This window comes from Marmota marmota, unplaced genomic scaffold (genome assembly GCF_001458135.2).
Source record: "Marmota marmota marmota unplaced genomic scaffold, marMar, whole genome shotgun sequence".
Lineage (NCBI taxonomy): Eukaryota > Metazoa > Chordata > Mammalia > Rodentia > Sciuridae > Marmota > Marmota marmota.
Genome location: NW_025999853.1, coordinates 399,540 through 423,229, shown reverse-complemented (window position 1 = coordinate 423,229; position 23,690 = coordinate 399,540). Strand labels below are relative to the sequence as shown.

At 59.9% G+C, this 23,690-nt stretch overlaps 1 protein-coding gene across 4 annotated transcripts in view; it reads right to left on the bottom strand.

The window, feature by feature from the left end:
* Positions 1 to 2,210: 2,210 nt before the first annotated feature.
* Positions 2,211 to 23,690, bottom strand: part of Kcnj4 (potassium inwardly rectifying channel subfamily J member 4) — a 26,617-nt gene continuing 5,137 nt past the window's right edge. Inside the window, exons 1-2 of one of the 4 annotated variants that reach the window (XM_048801428.1) lie at positions 7,473 to 8,027; positions 2,211 to 4,310 (exon numbers count right to left, since the gene is read on the bottom strand). In XM_048801428.1, the coding sequence (XP_048657385.1) occupies positions 2,961 to 4,271 (1,311 nt within the window). In that variant the 5' untranslated portion in view covers positions 4,272 to 4,310; positions 7,473 to 8,027 and the 3' untranslated portion in view covers positions 2,211 to 2,960. Of the gene's footprint in view, positions 4,311 to 6,142; positions 6,529 to 7,154; positions 7,351 to 7,472; positions 8,028 to 23,690 lie in introns of those variants that run through there. The other 3 variants (XM_048801434.1, XM_048801437.1, XM_015482641.2) reach the window with 3 other exon arrangements.

Sequence of the window (23,690 nt, the reverse complement as noted above, 5' to 3'; positions counted from 1 at the left end):
TTTTTTTTTTGTACCCGGTTTTGAACCCACGGATGCTTAACCACTGAGCCACATCCCTGACCTTTTTAATATTTTGAGACAGGGACAGGGTCTTGCTGAGTTTCTCAGGGCCTTGCTGAGGCTGGCTTTGAACACACAATCCTCCTGCCTCAGCCTCCCGCACCACTGGGATTACAGGTGTGCATCGCCACGCCGGCTCCTAATGCAGCATTAAAAATGGAAACTAGAATCCATCAATACCCAGAAAGGTCAGCATCGAGAACACATGGCCATGAGCAAAGCCACACAGGGAGAAGGGCCGGATCACAGCCCCGTGATCTAAGAAAGGACTGACAGGGACCTCACTTCAGGGAGTGAAGTGGACCCGTGAAATTGCCGAGTTGAACGCCACCTATGTTCTCGGATTTCTCTTTAAGCCATTTAAGTCCAAAGGAAAATGGGTTTTCTGGAAGCACTTGCAGGGCGGGTGCTGAAGGGTGGCTTTCAGGAAGGGGGGGCAGGGAGAGGAGGGGGTGAGGCTGCTGCTTCCCTGGGACCACACCTCTTCCTCTCCGGCCCCCACCTCGCCTCCCTTTTCTCCACCTGTGCCCCCTTCCTGCTCCCTGCCACCCACCACTCTCCCCTGGGGCTGTGACTGAGTGGGGTGGCAGGGTGGGTGTGGCCGGCTCCTGACTCTGCAGGGAGTCTGCACCGACTGGGGTGGGGAGGGCTTGGGCACCCTCAGGTCCCCTGCAGTTGGCCTTTCGCGTGATTCCAAGAAGCTCTGGGATATCTGAGCTTCGCCCGCCCCCAGACTCAGTGATCCACGGCCGGAGCCCGGAGTGGAAGGAGAGATGGGATCTGGAGAGGGGAGGAGAGGCGAGGCGGGTGGGAGGGCTGTGAAGGGGAACAGGTGGGAGAGGGAAGGTGAGTCAGCCAGCAGAGCTGAGCCAGCAGGCAGCTTGCAGAGAGCAGCATCCTCCCTGCAGCCGGGCTCCCCCCCCCCCCGCGCTCCCCCCAGGCACTCCAGAAAGTCCTAGCTCCTGCTTAGCCTGCCCCTCCTGGGTCCCCACGGCTCACCTTGCTGTGACCAGGAAGCTGGGCCTCAAAGGAGCAATTGCCACAGTGTCTGAGCAGCTGGCAAGCAGGTGAGAGACTTGGGGAGGGACCCTGAAGGGCTCCCATGATGCCTTGTGAGGGCAGGCCTTCAGAGCACCCTTCCCCACCCCACGGCCTGGCCTCTTGCCAGAAGGGACAGCTGGATCTTCGGGGTGTGTTCCAGGTCCGGGGACATCTGAGCATCGGTCCTTTCCCAGTCACAGGCATGTGCAATAGTGACAGCCCAAGGACGCCTCCGACCTTCAAAGGCCCCCCCCCAGGCGTCAGGCCGCGCCCTCCTGCTGCACACGGTCTCCCACCCTTTGCACCTGCCTTGGCCTGGGGTCCTGGACAGGCCGAGGGGACACATGGGAAGCATCACTCTACAAGTTCAAGTCTAGGCCTCGGAACCCTTGCAGCTTCTGCCTCCTGAAGCCTCCCAGATGCCAGAAGGAATGTGGGGAGGAGAGGTCCCTGGGGGAGACGCAGAGCCCAGGCAACATCACCTTGGAACTTTTCACCTGACGTTCGTTCCAGCCAGTGGCCGCCTGAGTGAGCCGGGGAGAAACCACATTGGGGGCTCTGGCCCACCCAGGGAACTCGAGAAAGAATAACTCATCACTGCCTGAGTTTGAGGGGTACAGTTGTCACACAGCAAGGGTCATGGAAGGCCAGAGGAAGGGGGACTTCCCCAAGGTTCCGAAGTGAGGCAGAGACCAAGCCTGGACTATGACCAGGTTTCCAGTCCCCCCCACAGTGACCTGCATCAGCCTTATCAGCGTGTGTGTGTGCGTGTGTGTGTGTGTGTGTGTGTGTGTGTGAATGAGTAGCCCCCCCCACTTCCCTGAATCAGAGTCAAACTTTGACCCAGACCCAGGTTCCCCCTTTTTGTGCAGTGCTGGGGTGGAACCCAGGGCCTCGCGCAGGCCCCATGGGCCTTCTCCACCAGGCCCCATCCAGCCCAGACCCAGTTCTTTGATGCCCACTCAAGGCCCTTCCGGTGACTCCCAGGGAGGAGAATGGCAGGTGATGGAGCCCCTGCAAGAGTCACCAGGGGGCACACAGCCGGCTGCATTCACCAGTGAGCTCCTGTCCCGCCTCTTCCCACCCCTCCGTCTTCAACCAGCCTTCCCTACTGGACCATATACTTTATTAAAAATATATAGTTACAAACTCCATTGTCAATCTGGGCTGGGCCAGGGGGCCCAGAGGGACCGCAGGGAGGGAGAGGGACAGGTCCCCATCCTGCCTCTCCAGGTCCCGGGTCCTGACCCTGTACCCAAACCCACATCATCCAGGGACTAAGAAGGCTGTCTTTGGGGGCCCCCAGGGGCCAGCCAGCTGGGTGGGGAGGGGCTAGTCTTGATGGGGGGAGGTGCACAGAGGGATGGCATCTCCTGGTCCTGCAGGTAAAAACAGCAGAGATGGATTTGGGGCCTCCATCCTGCTCTGTTCATGGATATTTACAAAAGAAAGTCATGAGCACGTCCACAGTCATGCAAAAGAAACGCCCCTCCCCCCTCCCCCAGCCCCACACCTGCCCTCCCCAACCCCACGGTGCCCACCCCCCAGCGGTCCAGCCACCTTCCCCAAGGTTCTGAGAGCAGAGGGGGCGTGTCCTTGAAGGGTCAGGGGGGAAGGGTGGAGGGGCGGGGCCCAGAGCCACCTGTGGTAGGCACTGGGGATCTCTAGCCAACCGGGCCGGGCCCTTCCCAGGCTGGGCTCTGCAGTCAGCAGGAAGGGGTCCCACCGTCTCTGAAGCCCCCACCTTCCTCCAGAAGGTCCAAGGAGCCAGGGTCAGCTCTGTCCTGAGCGTGGGGAGGTGTCTGGCAGCCCACCCTCAGGCAGAGGCTCTTGCAGGAGCCAGAGGGCAGGGCTGGAGGTCAGATGGCAGACTCCCTGCGGTAGGAGATATTGTCCAGCGGAAGGGTGGATTGCATGCGCTCCAGGTCCAGGTGGCTACCAAACTCCAGCATCCGGATGATGCCTGCCTCGTCCTTGGAGCCCGCCTCCAGGCCCAGGCCTGCAGCCACAGCCGCGGCGGCCGCCGCCTCCTCCTCCATCTCCTCTTCCTCCTGGCTCATGAGGGCCAGCTCGTTCTCGTAGCAGAAGGCACTGGGCGGGGGCGGCGGCGCGGGCAGCACGGTGATCTTGCTCTCCTGCAGCTCCCTGGCGGAGCAGCACGGCGTGCCGGCCACCTCGTAGGTCTTGTGGAAGCGCGAGTAGTCCACCTTGTAGTGGCTCTTTTCCTCGAAGACCACGGGCTCGAAGCGGTGGCCCCACAGGATCTCACTGGCCAGGTAGGAGCTGCGGGCCTGGGTGGTCATGGCCGTGGCCTCCACCATGCCCTCGAGGATGACCACGATCTCGAAGTCCTCGGACTCCAGCTCCTCCTTGCCCATGCCGTAGAGTGGACTGTCCTCGTCGATCTCGTGGACGATGATGATTGGCGACACCAGGAAGATGCGGTCCAGACCGATGTCGTAGCCCACGTTGAGGTCCCGCTGGTCCAGCGGCAGGTACTCGCCCTCCTGGGTCATGTAGGGCTTGATGAGCTGCGCCCGCACGTGGGCCTCCACGATGTGGCTCTTGCGCAGGTTGCCCACGCGCCACATCAGGCAGAGCTTGCCGTCGCGCACCGAGATGACCGCGTGGTGGCTGAACAGCAGCGTCTGCGCGCGCTTCTTGGGCCTCGCCATCTTGGCCATGATGGTGCCGATCATGAAGGAGTCGATGACGCAGCCCACGATGGACTGGACGACCACGGCGATGACCGCCAGGGGGCACTCCTCGGTGACGCAGCGGAACCCGTAGCCGATGGTCGTCTGGGTCTCCACCGAGAACAGGAAGGCGCCCAGGAAGCCGTTGACGTGCATGATGCAGGGCTTGGGGGCCGCCGGGCCCCCGGTCGCAGGCACCACGGGGCTGGCCTCCAGGTCACCGTGGAAGAAGGCGATGCACCAGAAGAGGAGGCCAAAAAAGAGCCAGGAGACGAGGAAGGCCGCGGAGAAGATCATGAGCATGTAGCGCCAGCGCGTGTCCACGCAGGTGGTGAAGATGTCCGCCATGTAGCGCTGCGACTTGTTGCTCAGGTTGGCGAAGTAGACGTTGCATTGGCCGTTCTTCTTGACGAAGCGGTTGCGGCGCTTCCGCCGGGGCACGTGGGCCTGCCCGTTGCGGCTGTGCCCGTGCATGTCCTGAGGCCGGCGTGGTCACCTGGGAAGAGGCAGGGCCTGCGGAGGAGAAGCCGGACAGGTGAGGTGCTGGGGAGCACGGGCTGCCTGGGGGGGCCCCGGGCTCGGGGACGGGGGCCCCTGCACAAGGACACTCAGCACCACAGAAGCCTGGACTGGGCGGTCGGGGGACCCCCGCCCCCGCCCCCACAGGCTGGAGGTGGCAGGTCTGGAGGCCCTGAGGCCGGCCATCTCCAACCAGGAAGCCAAGGCCACCTGGATCCAGGTCCTAAGTACCCCCCCCCTTCCCCAACGGTGCTTTGCTCACTGTTCTAGAAGCTTCCTGATACCCATCTTGACTCTGCTCTCCATTTGTTCTGAGCTCTGACCTCAGTTGCCTCCCTGCATCCAGCCTCTGCACTTCCAGGTGTCTCCGAGGCTGGACATCCTCCCGTGATGCCCAGTATGCTGGCTGCTGGCCACCCGTGGCTCTTCATATTTAATTAACATGAAACACAAGTTTGAATTCAGCTTCACATTTGCACTAGCATTGTAAGTGCTCAGTAGCCACCTGTGGCTAGTGGCCACCAAACTGGACAGAGAAGACATAAGCCTTTTTTTTTTTTTTTTTTGGACCAGGGATTGAACCCAAGGGTGCTTTACCACCGAGGCGTATCCTGAGCCCTTTTTAAATTTATTTTGAGATAGGTCTCACTAAGTTGCTGAGAGTCTTACTAGGTTGTTAAGGCTGGCCTCTAACTTGGGATCCTCCTGCCTCAGCCTCCCCAGGCTCTGGGATTAAAGGTGTGCACCATCACAGCTGCAGTCATAGGTTATGTTAGCATCATTACAGAAAGTTGGTACTTGCATCCCCACCTCTGATGGATTTTTTCCCTTGAACTCTTCTCTCTCAGTGTTGCTTTTGGCCAATGAGCCCGATTCCTGTCCTGACTCTACACTTATTGGGACGTGGTGGGTGAAAATCAGGTGGGGTGGTCAGGATGGAACAATGGGAAGCCCAGGCTTTGGTCCTGTGTAGGCATCATTGCTCTCAAGTAGCTCAGAGAAGGAAAGTGGCCTCCCCAAGACAACACAGCTGGGAAGTAAGTGAATTCATGATGTGGAGACCAAGAATAGAATAGGAGAGGCAGACACCCTGCCTAGCTCTGCCCCTGGACTGTCCCTCTCTGAGCTTCAATTTCCTCATTTGGGGGTCAAAGTGGGGTGTAGGGAGCCACTCTGAATGATTTGCACCTGCCATCCTGGAACCGAGAGGCTTTGACCAGTCACTACATCTCGTAGTGACCTGGACAGTGCCCCGGTCCAGGAAGTTGAGAGCATGCTTTGAGATGTAGATGTAGGCCCCTTGGGTTGAATTACACTCACCTGTCCCTGGTAACCCTGCCCCTTTTGGCCTTTTTTGGATGGAACTTTCTAAGAACAAGGGTCCCCCCAATAAAAGCCCACTTCTGAACATGCTTGCCCTCTTGCCAGCCTCTCGTGACTTTCTCTTGCTCTCCCATTTGGGGAGCCTGAGGCCGAGAGTGGAGAAGCGGTCCTGAAGCTTGTTTAAAGGTAAAGTTTCTGTCTGTGTTTTATTTGATGTCCCTGGAGATTCACATCTTAAGTTCAGCTGCCCATGCGGGTTGGGGACAGCAGTGGGGGTCAAAACCCCTGCCTGGGCTGGGTTGATGGCACATACCCGCAATCCCAGAGACTGGGGAGGCTGATGCAAGAGGATGGCACGTTCGAGGCCAGCCTCAGTAACTCTTAGATGTCTCAAAAGACAATTAAAAGGACTGGGGTCGTGGCTCCGAGGTAGAGCACTTGCCTAGCATGTGTGAGGGCCTGGGTTCCATCCCCAGCACCACCAAAAAAAAAAGAAACCCTACCTCACAAGACCCAAGAAGTTAAAGCCAGGCTCCTTCTTTCCCGCTTCCCCGGAGCTGGTGACAGGCAGGCTGGCCTGTCACTGTCCCCAGCTGTTTCAGCGAAGGAGGCCCATCATCCCCTCTACCCTGGTGGCGGACACAGCAGCTGGGCCCCCAGAGCAGACACTCTGCCCCCCGTCCCCAGCCCTGCCATCGGAGCCCAGAGCAGAGCTGGGGCCTGCCCTGGGGCTCTGGGGCTGCCGGGGCCAGGGCCCAGCCTGGGTTCCTGATAACATTTTGGCCCAGAATTATATAAGGCTGGGAGTTTCTATTTTCTGTTCTATTCTTCTTCCTGATCTAATTGTGCATCTGTGGCAATGTTTATACACTTCCCCGGTTCAGGACAACTCGGTTGCCACAGCAACTGGAGCGCGCCAACGCTATAATTGAGAGATCAACAGCTTCAGAGGCTGCCTCTCCCCCGAGAAACTCCCTCTCCCTGTCCAGGGAGACTGAGCCCAGCCCCCACCCCGCCCCACGGCCACCCCACCCCGACCCCTGGCTCCTCTCCCTTCCCCACCCGACCCAGGATCTCCCTGGGCCCGCAGTTCTGGGTGGAAGTCCCAGATCGGCCCCACCGTGGGACCTGGGCAGGACATCGACCGCTCTGAACCTGCTTCTTCATCTGGAAAATGGAACCAGCAAGCCCAGCATTCTAAGACCCCGGGGGGCCTGTGGGAACAGCCCCTAGGCAAACTGGCCCCTCGGAGGTCCTGACTATCACTAGGCTCCCAGGCTCTCGCTGTCACCTCCCCAAAAGCACAAAAGCAAGGGCTGCAGGTGGTGGCCTGGGGGACTGGAGGCCACCTGTGCTTCTGGTTCAAAAGCCCAGTTTTCAGCAAGGTCTTCTTTCCCCGGCCTCTCCCCACCTGGCCTCTGCCCTCCCTCAGACACACACACACACACACACACACACACACACACACGGCTGGGGGTGTGCAAGGTCACGGAGTTCAAGACCCTTGTTTTACACCTGAGGCTGGGGAGGTCCAGAGGCGGAAAGCACTTGCATTGAGGGTCCCCGAGTGGGGCCGGTGGCCGCTCCAGCAGGCCTGCTCAGAGCCCTGGGAGGGGGGCCCTTTGGCCTCATCCGTCTCCTCCCAGGAAGGCCCCGGCGTGTCCCCACATCCCTGCAGGAGAAGCAGAGAGAATGGGGCTTGGAGGCCTCGCCCTGATGCAGCTCCTGAGCTCCAGACAGGCTGAGGGTCCTGCCCGGGCTGAGCACAGGCCAGGCTGCCGAGTCCCCCTGGCCCTCTGCCCAGAAGAAATGGCTCCTGACGTGGTGGCTCACCTGGCACTGCAGAAGAGGCCTCTTGGCGGGCTCCTGCCCTCTGGGAGGGGTCCTGGGAACAGGGGCTGAGGAGCCACCCCCGCCCCGTGGCTGTGCGCTAGGACCTCCCCTCCCAAGCCCTGGCCACTGCTCCCCATTAGTGAGGGAAGATGAGGGAGCCTCAGCCAGCCCAGGCAGGGCCAGTCCCAGGCGCTGAGCCCACACACCAGACCCTCACCCCAGCTTGGCCGCTCACCCCCAGGCCCTGCTCCCCACCTCCTGTGGCCCCCAGTGCAGCCCGGGGCACAGTTCACCCCTTGCTGTGGCCCGTCTCCAGGCCAAAGCAGCTCCCTCCTTCCGTGGGGGCCTGGGTGGGTCCTCAAGGCTCCCAAAGGTCCTGGTGCTCAGCAGCACCAGGAGGAAGTCACCTCCCCAGACCTGCGCCCTCGCTGAGACTCCCCAGCCTCCTGAAAACCCCGTCTGCAGCAACCTGCTCAACTAAGCAGCCGCTCTGGCCACCGCGGACCTCTTTAGCAGGATGGTCACCTGCTAGAGTGTGGGTGGAGCGCCCACCTCACCAAAAAGTGAGAAGGACCAGCTGGGCCTTGTGTTTGTAGGTGACATCACAGGGCCATGCCAGGCTTTCTTTTCCTGGTCACCCAGGGCTTCCTGGAGAGGATTACGTGGTGCAAAAGAAAAGGGGTGCAGATGACAGGAAGGGACACAGGACAGGCGCTGACTTGGAGCCTCTGATGTAGGTAATGAGTTCCTGCCATTAAACACGTCTTCTGGAGGCCCTGAGCTGGCTTGTTCCCTGGCCTGAGAGGGTGGAGGCCCTGGGTCAGGGAGGCCGGCCCTCTGCCACTGCCTTGTGGCCTGACCTCAAACAGGCCCCTCCTCTTCCTGGCCTCAGTGCCCCCCAGGCCTGCGGCGACGCCTCCTCCTAGGCGTGTCCCTGCCATTATCCAGCCTCACGGAGCTCGACAGGGATAGAAGCAGAGGTGACCCAGGGTTTCCCAAACCCCTGGGTGCAGGTGGCTAGCCCAGGGCTAAAGGAAGCTCAGGACAGTGGAGCCACTGTCCCCATTCCAAGGTGGCATCCTGGATCCTCAGGGGCAAGGTTCTTTAGGAAACGAGGTGACAGCAGAAGCTGGCTGGTCTTAAAAAGGAACATCCTTCCTGGGCCAGAGACGGACGTGACGCGCTCGCCAGCCCCGACCGAGCTGGGCTCCCTGTTCACTTTACTACGCTGCCCACGCCCCAGCCCGGGAGCCAAGTCCAGATCCCACTGGACAAGGAGGGAAACAGGCCTGGAGCAGAGCCACGCGGTGTCCCAGGTGGCACGGCTATTTGACAACTGCCAAAGGAAGCTTGTTCCCTGGGGGGGACATGGAGGTGACCCACAGGGCTGGCAGTGCAGGCACCGGGCTTCCCGCCCCGTCTGAGGAGCAAAGTGGGGCCAGGCCCCACCTGCCAGCGGGTGGACAGGAGGCAGAAGACCCCCGGCTCCTGTCACTTCTTAGGTTTTCCTGGCACTTAATGACACTAAAGGCCCCCTCCATGTCCACAACTCCATTTGTAAAAGCAAAGTCAACGTCCCGGCAGCCCCTGGGTCCCAGAAACCTGGTGGTCCTCACGGGCACTCCTCCCTCTCTGCACTGTCCCCACCCGTGAGACACATGGTACAGTGGCACAGGTCCAGACAGTGGCCCCAGCCCTCCCCACACTCCATCCCGCCAGCTATGATCCTTTGAGGTCCCTGATACTGCACTTTGAGGTGCGACAATAGGGCGAGTGATGTGGTGACGTGACCCGCCCCAGGTCACGCGGCTCAGCCTGGGCCCAGCCGAAGCCTCTCTGAGAGCAGGGACACTCAGGAAGGGCCCACTGCGTGCCAGGCAGGGTCTCTCTCCACGAAACACGGTGGCGTTCCTTGTTGGCCTCACGAGTATTTATTAAGCACCTGCTGCAGCCACAACAGGGTCGTCACACCCTCCCCAGCTGAGGAGCCGCTGGCCACAGAGGTGGGAGGTGCTGAGCCCCAGGGTCGCTCAGCTCACATGACAAGTGGGACTGTCTTCCTCGCCCAGTCCCCACACTCCGCCCTCGGCCCCTTCACCTGCCGTCCTGTGCCCCTCACCGTCTCCCTTCAGGCCCTGCGTGTCCCTCCAGGTTCCCGGGGGCCCTCCCTGGCCGCACTGCGGGCCCTGGCTGTCCTCCTCCACCCGGCTTCTGACCAACCTCATGGCACCAACATGCCCACGTCTGGGTGGGGTGGCCAGGCCTGGCCCTGGGGCTCCCCTTGAGCACCTCCCCGGCCGCAGATTTTCATCTGAAGATGGAGCTAGTGTCACCTACAGAGACCTGCCAGTGACAGAGGTGACGGCAATGGTGACTTAGGAACCGTGCCGGGACCACAGACAGCCCTTCTAGTCCTGGCCCCACCTGACGGTGCTCTGGCCAGGGGCCTTTCTCTGTCCTCAAAATAGGGGACCATATTCGTCCCTGGTCAGAGGGTGGGAAGCTGCCATACAGCCCAGCGCTCAGCAGGCTCGGGGCGGGGGGGGCGTGACAGGAAGGTGGCCCCAGCCCACCCATCCCCAAGCCCCCAGCTGGAGGGGACGCCAACTCTCCCAAGGGAGGGCACAGGGCAGTGGGGCAGGGCCACAGGGAAACTCGTTGCACCCAGGAGGGTCCTCGGGGGGCAGCTCTCCCTGGGGGGTGGGAGACAGTGTCACCATCGTCCCATCTCCCTACATTCGAGGGCACGGAGACTGTCCCAACTCTAGGTCTGAGGCCTCTCTCACCTGAGCCCCCAGGGCAGGGGGCCCCTGTCCACTCTAATGTGTGGGTCTTTTCAGGGAAAGTGGGGGCCCAAGGCTGAGCTGCACCCTCCAAAGTGCCAGGGGGAACTGGGGACAAAGCTATTCGCAGGGGAAATTGTCCCCACATACTCAAGGCCCTCTCAACACCCCGTCCTGCTCCTCAGACCCTGGGGATCTGACTGCCCCCCACATGCATCTCAAGAGCTGCTTCGTCCCCCTCCCAGCGGGGTGGCTTCAACTCTCCCGTCTCCGTGCCACTCTCCACCTGGTGGCCTCAGGCAGGCCCCTTGACCTCTCCGCTCCCTGCGCACCTCATGGGTAGGTTAAGCTAATAGTAGAGCTCACTGCCACGGGGACCGGAACACCTGGACTGGGAGTGTCCCGTGCCCGGCACAGAGTGGGCGATGGGCCAGGTGCGAATCTCTCCAGGGCTGAACTGTCCTCTGGGCTTCCTCCCCAGGGTCTCAGAGGCAATGTCCCGGAACCCCCGCACCCAACCACACCTTCCTGCCTGGGTTGTCCTCCAGCACCGCACTAGGGAGCAAGTGGGCAGGACGGTGGCCTCAGAATCACCCAGAACTGGGCTCCGTCCCGCCCGCAGGCAGGCCATCGACTTCTGTGGGACTCCGGGTCTCCACTTAGGAAAGAGCGTAGCAGTGCCTACCTGTGGGCTGCTCCCAAGGGTCAGATGCAGATTGTCACACAGTGTGTGCTCAGCAAACGCTGTTCCTCCCCCCACACCTTCCTCTGGACCCTGAAATCCCTCTGCATACCTGCCCCTCCCCTACGACGAACCCTGTGACATTGCAGAATCTACTCTGAGCAGCTGAGCATTTAGCACAAACATACTCTGTGTGGAGCTGCCCTGAGTGCTCACGACGATCGATTTCTACATCCTCACAGTGACCTCAGTGGAAAGTACTGTTATCATTCCTATTTTAGAAGTAGGATAACTAAGGCACAGAGAGGTTGCCCAAGGTCACACAGCTCATACGTGGTAGAACCAGGACTTGGATCCTGGCAGCTGGCACCAGGAAATTGCCAAGGCATGCTTCCTCCTGCCTTGAAAAGACACTGTCACCCACTCGTTTGCTTCCGTTTGATAAACATGACCTACTATGTGCTGGGTTCAGTGACACCCGTTGCACTGGGAAAGGAGAAGCTGGATCACAAAAACAATCTGGAGCCAGGAGCCAGATTCCTGATCTGAGGTCCAGCCAGGGCCTGGACACGGGCAAGTCTGGGCTTCACACAGGCTCTGAGAGGGGTGATGGAACCCGCCCACTCCCCTGCTCTGCCCCCACCCTGCCCTGTTAACCTCCCAGACAGAGAATGCGGGGCAGGTGGGCAGGCTGAGCCAGGCTCCCTGGAGCGTCCAGGAGGCCTCCTGTCAGGGCCAGTTGCACGAGCTGGAGGTGGGGACGCAGAGGCCTCCTGCTCCCACACACAGGGCGCCCTGCTGGCCTCTGCCCTTGATGGAGAGGTCATTACCCCATAAAGCGGCCGCCCCAAATGCCTGTGCCCTCGCTCCTACGGGGACTGGATGGTAAAGGGGTTCCTAGAGGCGTCTCTTGTCCAGAGCACACTTGGGGCTTCAGGTATCCCTGCCTCCTCGGGGGCCCCCGGGGCCTGCTCAGCCTCCCTTCCAAAGCTGCCTCTGAGGTCGCTATTGATTGCACGCTTGCTGGGGGTCGGTACAGGCCTTGCCCGCCCAGCTTCTGTATCAGCCGGAGGATGCTCGAGGGGCAGGAGGGTCTGGGCGGGCAATGAACAGCCAGGTTACGCGGGTGGAGGGGCAGCGTGGCGTCAGACGAGAGGGAAGGTGGGGCGCTCTGGCTGATGCAGTCTCTGGCAGTCAGCTGAGACCCAGTGGTAAGTGGGCGTCGGTCAGGGAAATGTATGTCTGGGTGGAAAATGGGGTGTAGAACATTCTAGAAGAAGTTGAGTGCTGTGAGAATCTGCAGAGGCCCAGTCGCAGCAGTGAAGTGAGCAAGAGGAAGAGCTGCCCAGGGTGAAGGCCTGGAGGTGGGAGGTGGCGGGCGGGGAGCGGGTAGGCAGGTGGCTGGATTTTGCCAGGTCTGTCCTTTTAAGTTTTCATGTGACAACTTTAAGACAAACAGAAATAAGGAATAAAACCATAATCCCTGGGTATGTGACAACAGACTTAAGAAACAACACATCCCAGCCTCGTGTGGTGCTGCATCTACCACACATACTCCCAGCTACTCAGGAGGCTGAGGCAGGAGGATGGTGAGTTGGAGGCCATCTTGGGCCACTCAGTGAGATGCTGCCTAAAATGAAAAATTAAAAGAGGGCTGGGGCTGGGCTCAGTGGCGGAGCGCTTGCCCGGGAGTGTGAGGGCCTGGGTTCCATCCCCAGCACTGCAAAGAAAAGGACCCAACAATTCCCAGCACTGTCACAGTGGCCCTCTGTCCTTGTCCTCTGAGCTCTGCAGCGTTCAGGGCTTGGGGCACATCACTGTGACAAAGTGTCCTAGGCTGGTCTCTGTGGGGCACAGTGGAGGCAGGAGGACCGCGAGGAGGTGATGTGGTGGCTTGGAGCTGCGGGGATGGTGGCCGTGGAGCCAGAGAGAGAAGAGAAGGGGTGCAGGGACATTCTGGTTTTTTTTTTTTTGGGTACTGTACCCCGGGGGACTCAACTACGAGCCACACCCCAGCCCTTTTTTTGTATTTTATTTAGAGACAGGGTCTTGCTGAGTTGCTAGGGCCTCGCTAAGTTGCTGAGGTTGGCTTTGAACTTGCGATCTTCCTGCCTCAGCCTTCTGAGCCGCTGGGATTACAGGCATGTGCCACCGTGCCCAGCTTATGTGGGCACATCTAGACAAAGAGTCCTCAGGACTGATGGGCAGTGGGATGTGGGTAAGGGGAGTGGCAGTGTCAAAAGCCATGGATGATGGAAGAAGATGAAGAGGACTGGGTTTCAGAGGGAGGATTCTGGCTTTGGCGGTCCAGATGGAGCTGTCCCCCCCACCCCATGTCAGATCTGGGCCTCCCTGAGTGCTGGGCAGAGTCGGGAGAACACCTGAGTGGATGGTGGTGAGAAGCTTACTGAGGGGAGAGAGAGGGTCTCAGTGGACCCCATCTCAGAGCAGGAGAGGGGTCTGGGGCAGCCGCGGAGACCAGGGGAGACTCAGGCAGCACCATGTGGCTGCCCCCCCCAGACCACCTGAGCCCCGCTGGGATTCCCTCCCTTCCCAGCCCCCAGGCAGAAGGCTGGAAAATCCTGGGGTGCAGGAACCCTGCTGGGCTGGACTGCAGGGGACGGGAGCAGAGGTGACCTGGGCACAGCAGGCGTCTGCCCCACCCCTGCAGCCAGCCCAGGGAGGAGGGAGGGGGGCAGTGTCACTGTCCCCAATCCTTGCCATGCCCTTGACTCCCAGCAAACAAGGCTCCAGGAGCTGGGGCTGCTGGTGGAGGGCAGCGGGGTCCCCCAGAGCTTGGGGAGTGGGAGCCGCTGCCCCCACTCACAGACGCACCCATGTCCCAGGGGTGCCACCTGAAGGGGAGGCCTGGGGCGTAGGGAGAGTGGGCACTGCAGTTGGGGTTTCCGTGCCCCTGGGAGCCCCAGCCCGAGACCCCTGCACCTGGCGCCCGGCAGCCCTGCTCTGCAGCTCAGCTGGGAAGCTGCCCGTGCCCACCCTGAGCAGCCGCTGCGCAGGCGCAGACCAGGGAGGGACTCTCGCAGCCATGTGGGTCTTCAAGATGTATTTTAAGTGAAAAAGGCAACAGTCATGAACAGCGAGTAGAGTACTGCCGCTGTGTAAAAACGGAGAGAAGGAAATTTATAGACACACGTATTTGCTTGTCTCTGGATGGAGACCCAGGAAACTGGTGGCATGGGCTGCCTCCAAGGGAGAAAGCAGGTGGCTGGGGACCGGTGGGAGGAAGAATCCTCACTGTTTTTTCGTTTGTGTCTTTTTAATTTTAGAACCATATGAATGTATTACCTATGGAAAAAATATATAGGAAAAGTTTTAAAATTGGTGCATACATATGTGTATTTTTCAGAGAAAGGTCATAACATTCATAAGGTCCCCAACAAGGACTATAACCCCAGAAAGTCTGAGAACACTTCACCTGTGGGCTGTGTGGCTATTGGAAATGTGTTAACCTCTCTGAGTCACATCCCTAAAGTGGGGAAGAAGAACGCCCACTGTAAAGGCGCGCTGCACACATGTGCAGGGAGACAGGGGTTGGTAAACTGGGAAGTGCAGAAGCTCTTCTTGGAGGGGAGGACCCTGCCTCCTTCTCCTCACCTCCCATACTCCCCTGGCCCCTCCAGCGCTCCTCTGAGCCCCCACCTGATGGAGCCTGGGGGCTCGCGCTGCCTGTGCTGTGGGATGAGTTCTCCAGGCTCCTCCGGGGCCCTCCCACATGGGGTCCACTCAGACCTCTGCACCCAGAGGCCCCGCGTCTCCTGATCCTCCTGCCCTTGCGGACCCAGCCGACCCCCTCTCTAGGTCCTTCGGGCCATGGACCCTGGCTCTGCCTCCCCCAGCCCCAGAGCCGGGCAAACATCTGACAGTTGACAGGGACCTGAGACACTTGGAGTTTGTCATAATTCCCTGAAGGGCCTGAGCAGGGCGATGTCACAGACTGTGACTAAGGAGAAGCTATTTTTGACATGTAGTCAGGGAGCACCTCTCAGTGGAGGTGGCTCTGAGCAGACACCAGAAAGAGGCCTTCCGTGCCACTGGACACAGCAGGTGGCCTCTCCTCCACCGAACACTGGCTTCTTCCCAGTTGTCCTAGGCTCAAGGTCCTGAACCCCCAGGGGAAGCTCCAGGGACGGGGACAGGAGCTTTGTGGGACAGGGCCCAACAGAGGCCCCAGGAAGGCCAGAGAGGGTGGCAGGATTGGCCAGCCCCTGCTCCAGCCCCAGCACCCCGCGGCACAGCCAGGAGACTGTCACCAACAGTGAGCCTACCGAGCATGCTCAGCTGTCACTTCTGACCATCTCCCCCCGGATTCTGGGGCCAGAGACCCCCCACCTCCAGCCACCCCCATTCATTCATTCATTCAGCAGCTGAAATGTGTCCCGAGCTGGTGCAGCATTTACCCTCCCGCCTGGCGTGTCCCCAACACAGCACAAGCTGTGCCTCGGAGGGGCTCTGTAAATAATTGTTGAATGAATGAATATTTACTGAGTACCTACTATGTGCTGAGGGAAGAGAATAAGACACAGCACCGCTTTGCCAGCTCCATGTGTAAATGTCCTGTGTCAGGACAGGAGCCAGGAGCTGAGACAGCAGGTCCCAGGAGGACGCAGGGCTGGCCTGGACCCCCAGGGGAAGCTCCAGGGATGGGGACAGGAGCTTTGTGGGACAGGACTAACCAACAGAGTGAGTGGGGAATTTGGTCCAGGTGGGCGGATAATGGCAGGAGCTGAGCTTGGGTGCCTGGGGCCTCTTGGGCAGCTGGAGGGGCCTCTGGGGGCAGAACAGGGTCTTCCTGAAATTCCTGGAACCCAGCATCCAGGAGAAAAGGAGCCTGTGCACCTGAGCCTCTGATCAGTGCTGCCTCAGATTCCTATACAGGCAGCGACTTCGAAGTCTTTCTTTACTTTTTTGTTTTTTTGGTACTAAAAAATGGAACCCAGGGGCGCTCTACCACTGAGCTACATCCCCAGTCCTTTTGATTTTTTTACTTTGAGACAGGGTCTCACTAAGTTGCTGAAGCTGGCCTCCAACTTGTTAACCTCCTGCCTCAGCCTCCTGAGTCCTTGGGATTACTGGTGTGGGGTTACTGGTCCTTTCAAACTCTTCAATCAAAACCCAGAGAGAAAGCAAACAAGTTGTTTGTTATTGATTGCTACTTAATATGTTAATATATATAATCTTAACCAATTATACAAAATATATATTATGTATATATCTCTGAAACAAGAGCCTCCCAAAATAATACTTGTCCTCACTATGTGCATAGTGTTTTGAAGTGTTCTCTCTTTTTTTATTTTATTCAAAAAATAAGTAGCACAACTCATTAAATCAATTCTACAACCCAATGACGGACCAACACCTGTGTCCTCAGTGGCCCCTCAGAAGGGCTGTGACAGGGCTCTGGGGCCCAACCAGAGGGGACAGAGGCCATGAAGGAGACGGTCAGACCGTGGGCTCGAAGGACATCCACACGGCCGCCAGAGAACAGAGGCTGTGCGGGTTCCAGGTCCAGTCCCTCACCCGGCCTGGTTAGAACTCTCCACTGTCCCCTGCAGGGACCCTTCAGAAGCAGCCTCCCCGCTCCTGGACAGGGACTGCCCCGTTCCCACTGGACTGCTGGGTGAGGCCCTGCCGTCAGTGTCTCTGGCAACTGTGACTCCCGCCATGGCAGCCTGACTCCCGCCCTGGCCTTGACCTCAGGGACCTGGGACAGCTTTAGCCTGTGGCCACAGGCCTCTCTGCCCTGCCTGGGTCCTTCTCCTTCTGGCTGCCCAGTTACTCCCTGGTGGCTGGGGGACAGCCCTGGAGCCCAGCCAGACGGAGACTCTTCCAAGGTCAGGTGGCCTTGGGATCTGCAGCTGCATGGCCCGGAGCCGGTGCTGGGCTCGCGCCCCCCCCCTTACCCAAGCTAGAACGAGGGAGAGAGGTTGGGGCTCAGCAGGGAGGTGACACCCAAGCCATCCCCTGATAAGACAGGTGGCGCAGGGAGGCTAAGGGCTGGAAGCCGGCAGTGGCCCCCGAGTGGCTGGGCCACCATGCACTCAGAGACTCCGGGGCTCACAACGTCCTTGGCAACCCTCAGACACGGGTCCAGGCCCACACCTGCAGAGCAGGGATACAGGCTCTGAGAGGTGACAACGTCCCCAAGGTGGCAGTCTCTCAGGGGTGTGGCTGGACTGAACCCAGACCCTCTGTTTTTCCACCCTGGGCCTCAGCAGGGACTACCGAGGCCAGAGAAGCTGGGTGGGGGCAGAGGAGGTGGGCTGCCCCTCCTGTCTGTGCCTGCCCTCCCCTGTGTGGCCTCTGGGGTCCCCTAATGCTGATCTGTCTGATGGGCAGAGGCCCCCGCTGCTGTCAGGCAGGAGCGCTTCCTGGCTGGGCTCAGGGCGGGGAGAGACCTGCTGCGTGGGTGGGAGAGGACCTCACAGAGGAGCCCAGAGGCCCGAGGGGGAAGCCTGGTGCCACCTCTGCCACCAACTCCAGGTTGGACAAGCCCCCTGCCCTGGGCCCCCACCTCCTAACAGGAAGGCGGGGTCCGCTCCCCACAGCTCAGTCCCCTCCTCTCTGTCTTGCCCAGATGGCCCTGAGGCCCGGCAGAGCTGGTGGGCTCTGGCAACCGAGAGGATGACCTAAGGGCAGAGCCGGTGCAGGGCCACCCCCCCACAGGTGCTCCCTGCCCCCCAGAGTGCAGCGAGCTTCCCAGAGAGACAGGAACTGGTCAGCATCCTGTGGGGTGGGTGGGTGGCTGAGCGCCTTCCCCCTGCTGATGGGACAGGTGCTGCCCCTGTCCCTGTCCTTCTCTCTAATCCTGATTTTCCTATGGGGGTGGGGGATGGTGCTCAGAGGTCTAGCCCTTCCTCTCCTCCTCTAATCCCCAGAGATACAGGGTTGTCCTGGAGAGTCAGGAGGGTGTCAGCACCCCTGGGGGCTGTCAGGAGGCAGGGGAGTTGGGAAGAGCCATGGGCTCAGGTCTGGCCTCAGTCCTGCCACCACTGCTGTGTGACCTTGGGCAAACCCCTGTGGGTCTCTGAGCTGTTTTTTCATCTCCCAAGAGAGGTTCTGGAGAAAAGATAGCCGCAGGAAGAGACGGGGGCTGCCAGGTAGAGCGGGGGAGAGTTTTCTTCTTCATTCCAGTCCCGGGGGCTCATCTGTCTAGCAGCACCCCAGGTCCCCTGACCTCCATGGGTCCCTTAGGTGGCCTACACAAATTCTCCCAGCTGGTAGGTCACCAGGACAACGCTGCCTTCTCTCTGCACAGCTTCTGCTGGGTCTGAACACCAAGGACCAGCTCTCCGTGACTGACAGGGTCCTCAGGGCTCCCCACCTCCACCTGCCAACTGTTGGCACCAGGGACCCCAAGGCAAGGGAGAGAGGGGAGGCCAGGCTGGGAGAGGCTAAATGGAGGGGCCCAGGGTGGCTGGAGGTGGGCACATAGGTAGGACAAAGGGTGTGTGTGTGTCTCGGCCCAGAGACTGGGGCCACCCTGGCTTCCCACTAAGCCTCGGTTTTCTCATCTGAACAGAGGGCGCTGGGAGGATTAAGTGAATTCATGGATCTGAAGCCCAGCATGGAGCCCTGTGACCCAAGACCAGCAGCCACCCCAAGAAAACCTCCCTGTCACCCTGTCACCAAGCACTCACACAGCAATCCCAGCAGCCCTCGTGGGTGCTGTGTGCTCAGGCCTGCGAGCTGGGGGGAGGCTGTGAGAAGGTGGAGGCCGGGATGAGAGGCAGAGGCAGGGGCCTCGTCCCTGCAAAGCCTCCCGGGTCTCCCTGGCCTGTGTGTCCTGATCAAGAACTGTGGTCTCAGAATCAGGCAAAACCCACCTGTTCAGAAATGGGCCCGGGTGCTTTCTGCCTGCTTCCCGCCTCCCGAGCCTCAGTGTCCCCTGCTACGAATGAGAAGCGCCACCTGCGCCCTCGGTCCTCCAGGTGGGCCCAGGGACCAGAGGCAGGCTGCCGTGGCGGCGCGGGCTCAGACCTCTGCGGTGGGGGCTGGGGACCGAGCGGGCAGGAGCGCGAGCCCCCGGCCGCGCACACGCGCCCACCCCCGCGAGCCGCCGCCTGCAGGAGCGCGCCTGTGAGTCAAGCGCTATTCATAGAGGAGCTCCGCCAGCTGCGGCGTCACAAGCACAGAGGCCTCAGCCCATATTATTATTTCAATTACCATCTGAATTAAAAGTTTGAGCAGCGATCAGCCCACGTAGCCAGGGGAAGAGGGAGCAGGAGAAAAATAAAGGCGAAAAGGAGAAGAAGGGCCGCGCTGGCGATCCCCCACACCGAGGAGGGCTGCGCGCCCGGGAGGCTGAAAGGTTACGCCAACCCCCAGGATTCCTGACCGCCCCTTTGCCAGGGCCCAGGGTCTGCAGGGGAGGGGCCTTTTGAGACAGCAGCCCAATGGCAGCGACTTGTTGGAAACAGATCCTTCCTTCCAAATTCTTTGTCATACAGATGGGCAGACCAAGCTCAGAGAGGGTGATGGACTGACCTAAGGTCACACAGGGAGCCCAAGGCTGCTGTCTCCAAGATCATCTCTTCTCCAGCAGGTTTGACACTCAATTTCCCCTGACCTCACCAAGCCATATGACACTGATATAGCAGGTGGCCCTGGGGACAGGACAAGGAGGACAGAGGTGCTGTCCCTGCTGGTTTCTCTCTCTGTTCTCAGAGCCTGGTTCTTCTGCCCCAAGTCCTAGTCTGGAACCATTCCCTGTGTGACCCCAGCCTCACATCTCATGTCCCCATCAACCCAAAGGCCCCTTCTTGCCCACTCATGCAGGGAACGGAGCTCCTGGCCGAAATCTAACACTAGACACCTCTGGGTAGGTTATCTCTTGTCTGAGCCTCAGTCTTCCCGTCTATGAAATGAGTCGTCCCCTCCAGTTCATGTCTGTGTCTTCAGAACGGAGCCCCCAGAGGATCCCTGAGGGGGTGTCAGGCTGTGGAGGCGACTAGACCATCTCCTGCCAAGCCCCAGCACAGGGGAGGAATATTTTCCACTCTTTTCCCCAGGGAAGCCCCAAAGACAGCCTCCGAAAACTGGATCAGTCTAAGTTCAAATTCAGGCACTTTTGCACTTTCTTGCTGTGTGACCTTGGGCAGATCACATAGACTCTCTGGGCCATGGCTTTGCCATCTGTAACATCAGGATATTAAGTCAACAGTGCAGGTTGCTGGGAGGACTAGATGAGAACTTGCAGAAGCTCCTAGCCTGGTGCCTGGGGAGGAATGTGGCTTCACTAGCTGGGAAGAGTGGAAGTGAAGGGCGCTACCTCCCTTCTCCTCCGGAGAACATCAAAGACTCCTAGGATTTTGGAGGTGGGGATGTCATTCAACCTTGCCCATGAAGCGGGAGTCACAAGGCCAAGATCCCTGGTTCCACTTGCATAGGCCTGGCAATGGGGAGCTCACTATTTCACCAAAAGTCTATAGTTACTCCCCATTTTTCTTGGTCTCTAGTTCTAGGAATTTTCTAGAATGGATCATAACCTTCTAGCTTCACCCCACATCCAGCCTGTTCCTGCCAGAGACTGCCTGAAACTGGTTCTAAATGAGCCTGACAGGGGGTCCTCAAACAGACGGAGCAGGACCTGCGCCCTGGATGGGGGGTCTGGAGGGTGGGGATGGAGAAGGGAGGTGCCCAAGGCAGAGTGGGTCAGAGCTCCTGGGTAGGAGCTGTCCCGCGAGCCATGGAGCTCCTGTCTCTCTGCCTCCAGGGGGTTGGCAGCCAGGAGCCCTGGGTTCAGGCCTTAGCTCTGTCACCTCTGCCCTCAAACCATCACTGTGACCCTCAGGGACCCACGTCCCCCTCGGGGTTTAGTTTCCACTTCTGTAAAACGAGGGATGAGATCTCCAACAGAAGCTCAGACCGTCGGTCTGGTTGAAGACCCCCACCCTGCCACCCCAACCCCAGCAATGGTTGGGCCGCTTGCCCCCGTCTCCACCCAGGGGCCCCACCAGTGTGGCTCCTGCTCATCTGCCGGTTCAGGGCCGTGTCCGCCCTCCTGTGCCCTCCGTCCTATCTAGTGCCTTGAATATCCACCATCCCCACTTTTCAGAGGAGGAGAAGGGGTCATGAGGTGAAGCCACTCGCTGCTCCAGGTCACGGGGATGGGCATGCAGAACCCACCCCCTCCTCAGACCCTGAAGAGCACAGCACCCACAGGCTCCTTCACCAGGAGAGTCACCCAGGCCTGAGCAGCCAACTGCTCTCTGTATGGATGTGGCTTCTGCATGAGGGGACCTGCCCAAGGTCACACAGCAAGCACTGCAAAGACAGAGAAGGGTCCTGGGCGCCACAGGCCTCACTTCACCAGGGGGACAGCGGCACGCTGGCTTCCTCCCCAGATCTGGGGATCTCCCCTAGACTGGGGCCTTGTCCTGCCTCCAGGTCCGTGCAGCTGCCCCTAGAAGCCCCCGCGCCTGCGCCTGAGGCCGGCAGGGTGGGCAGAGGGCAGGGAGGACAGTGGCCTCTTGGCCCGGGCCTGCCCCTCCCGCTCCCTCGTGCAGGGGGAGCGGTGATGATGTAATGCGCTCGGCTTTCGTCCCGGTGCCAATCTCAGAAGAGACGACAGATTGCAAGAGCCAAATTTGGCATCCTAGGGGGAGAGGCACGAAGAGTGGGGGAGAGGAGCGGGCCTGGGAGGTGTGGAGAAGCCCCCTGCCCGCCGCGCCCGGGCGTGTCCCCTCCCTCCACTCTGGCCCCCTGCTTCTGCCCGGCCCACCTGCTGGCCCGGGGCCTCACCTCCTCTGCCTGGGTGGCCAGCCCAGCTGCTGCCAGGACCCTCCCGCCTGGCGCTGCCAGTCTCGCCCTCCCACCCCCACCCCACACAGCTCAGCTTCGTTTCCCACCGCTAGTTTCCTGGTTACCACGTTGCTGGTTGTCATGTCGCTTACATGTCCTCGTGACTCAGTGGTCCCCGCAGAGGGGGCCCCTCCTCCTCACACCCCCCTTAGCACTCGCCCCCGCCTCCCCCAGATCCACATTAAGAAGCAGCCCGCCCTGGGAGCCCGCCCGGCTCCTCTCCCTTCCTTCCCATCCCAAGCCTAGGAGTCTAACTGCAGCACCCTAGAGCTACTCTGCTCTCCCTTCCACAAATGTCTGTGAAGGACCTACTGTGCGCCAGGCTCCTGCAAGTTGCTCTGAGACCTGACAGGGTCTGTAAGCCACTCGGTGCCTTGAAGAAGTCAGTGACACAGCCCCATTCTCCAGACGAAGAAACTGAGGTTCAGAGAAGTCAAGCCAGCTGCCCAAGGTCACCCCAGCAGAAAACCATGGCTAGTTCTTTTTGGTCATGGTCACCTCAAAGGATTTTTTCTGGGAGAAATTTCTTTTCAAGGGATCTTGAGGAATAGCTTCCAAGCCCCAGATGCCCCTTCTAACTCCCGACCCTCCACTCCACTGTGGCCCCTCCACTCCACGGTGGCCAGTGGCTGGGCCTCTGTTGCAGCCACGTTCCTTTCACACACCCCTCCCCCGCATCAGCTCTACACCTCTTTAAAGGTGAAATGAGTCCTTGCCCCCATTTGCCCAGCATGTCCCCAGCCTGTAGACAGCCTTCTGCTCATGGAGTCCAGAGCTCTCCATTGGAGGTCAGTGGGGCAGGGAATGTGGCCTCTGGGAATGAGGTTCCACAGGGGTGGAAGTTGAGGCTCGGGGAGGGGAGTGGACTGCTGAGGCTGCGCGGAGGATACGGGAGGCTTGATGCCCTGCATGGAAAACCCCCGAGAGCCTTCCATCCAGTGGAGAAGGTTCCAGGCGCTGCCCTTCTGGCTCCAACTTGGCTATGGGTTCTCTTGGTGGCCAGAGGCCCTTACTTCTGCCAAGTTGTACACCACCCTCATCCCAACTGCCCTCTCTTCCATTTGCCCTCCTCATCAGAGGCCATGCCAGGGCCACAACAAGGCTCTTGGGCCTAAAGCCCTAGAGGTCATGGGATCACAGTAGATGCTACACACACAGGGCTCGAGCCTCTCTCTGCACTACCCAGGCCTGGCCCTCAGGCCTCCCGGCTCTGGTCCTCGGCTCTCTTGACTCAGTGCTGTCACTCCACCACTCCCGAGCCCATCTTTCCACACAGCAGACCGCTCAGCCTCTCGTGCACCACTACCCTCCAGCCCGCCATCTCCCCTGCTTTCTCCCATCCTGCAGCCTGGGCACTGGAGGCAGAGTGTGGGTGGAGGGAAAGTAGATGACAGTGGTTGGGGGACATTCTGCAGGTGGCAGGGCCGTTCTCCCTGCTCAGGGAGTCATCAGAGGGAAACGCAGCCTCTGCCTTTCTCCCCAGCCTCAGTTTCCAAAACTGTAAAACACCTGTCATTCATAGAATCCCTGCCCACCCACCCTGGGTTTGCCTGGCACAAAGTAGGTGATCAAAATCTGAGAAGTAGGATTTTTTGTCAAATTGAGGGGCCATTTGGAAATAGGCTGCAGGTAGGGGATTGGGAAGAAGAGACCCTCCACACACACCTTGCCACAGTCACCTGCCTAAAAGCTCCCGGACATGACAACTGTGGGTGGGTGGAGGCAAGGGAAGGTCATGGCCAGGGCAGGAGGTCAAGATACTTTTCACCCACTCTTCTCTTCCTCCCTGCAACCCAGACCTCGCTCCTGACCCACAGCCTGACAGAGCGCAGGAGCGCACCAGCTCCGGGGAAGTCACGGGACCGCGCCAAACGCTCGTGCGGGCCAGCCAGGACCCGGGTCAGGGATAAGGTGCGGAGCAGGCGAGAGGCC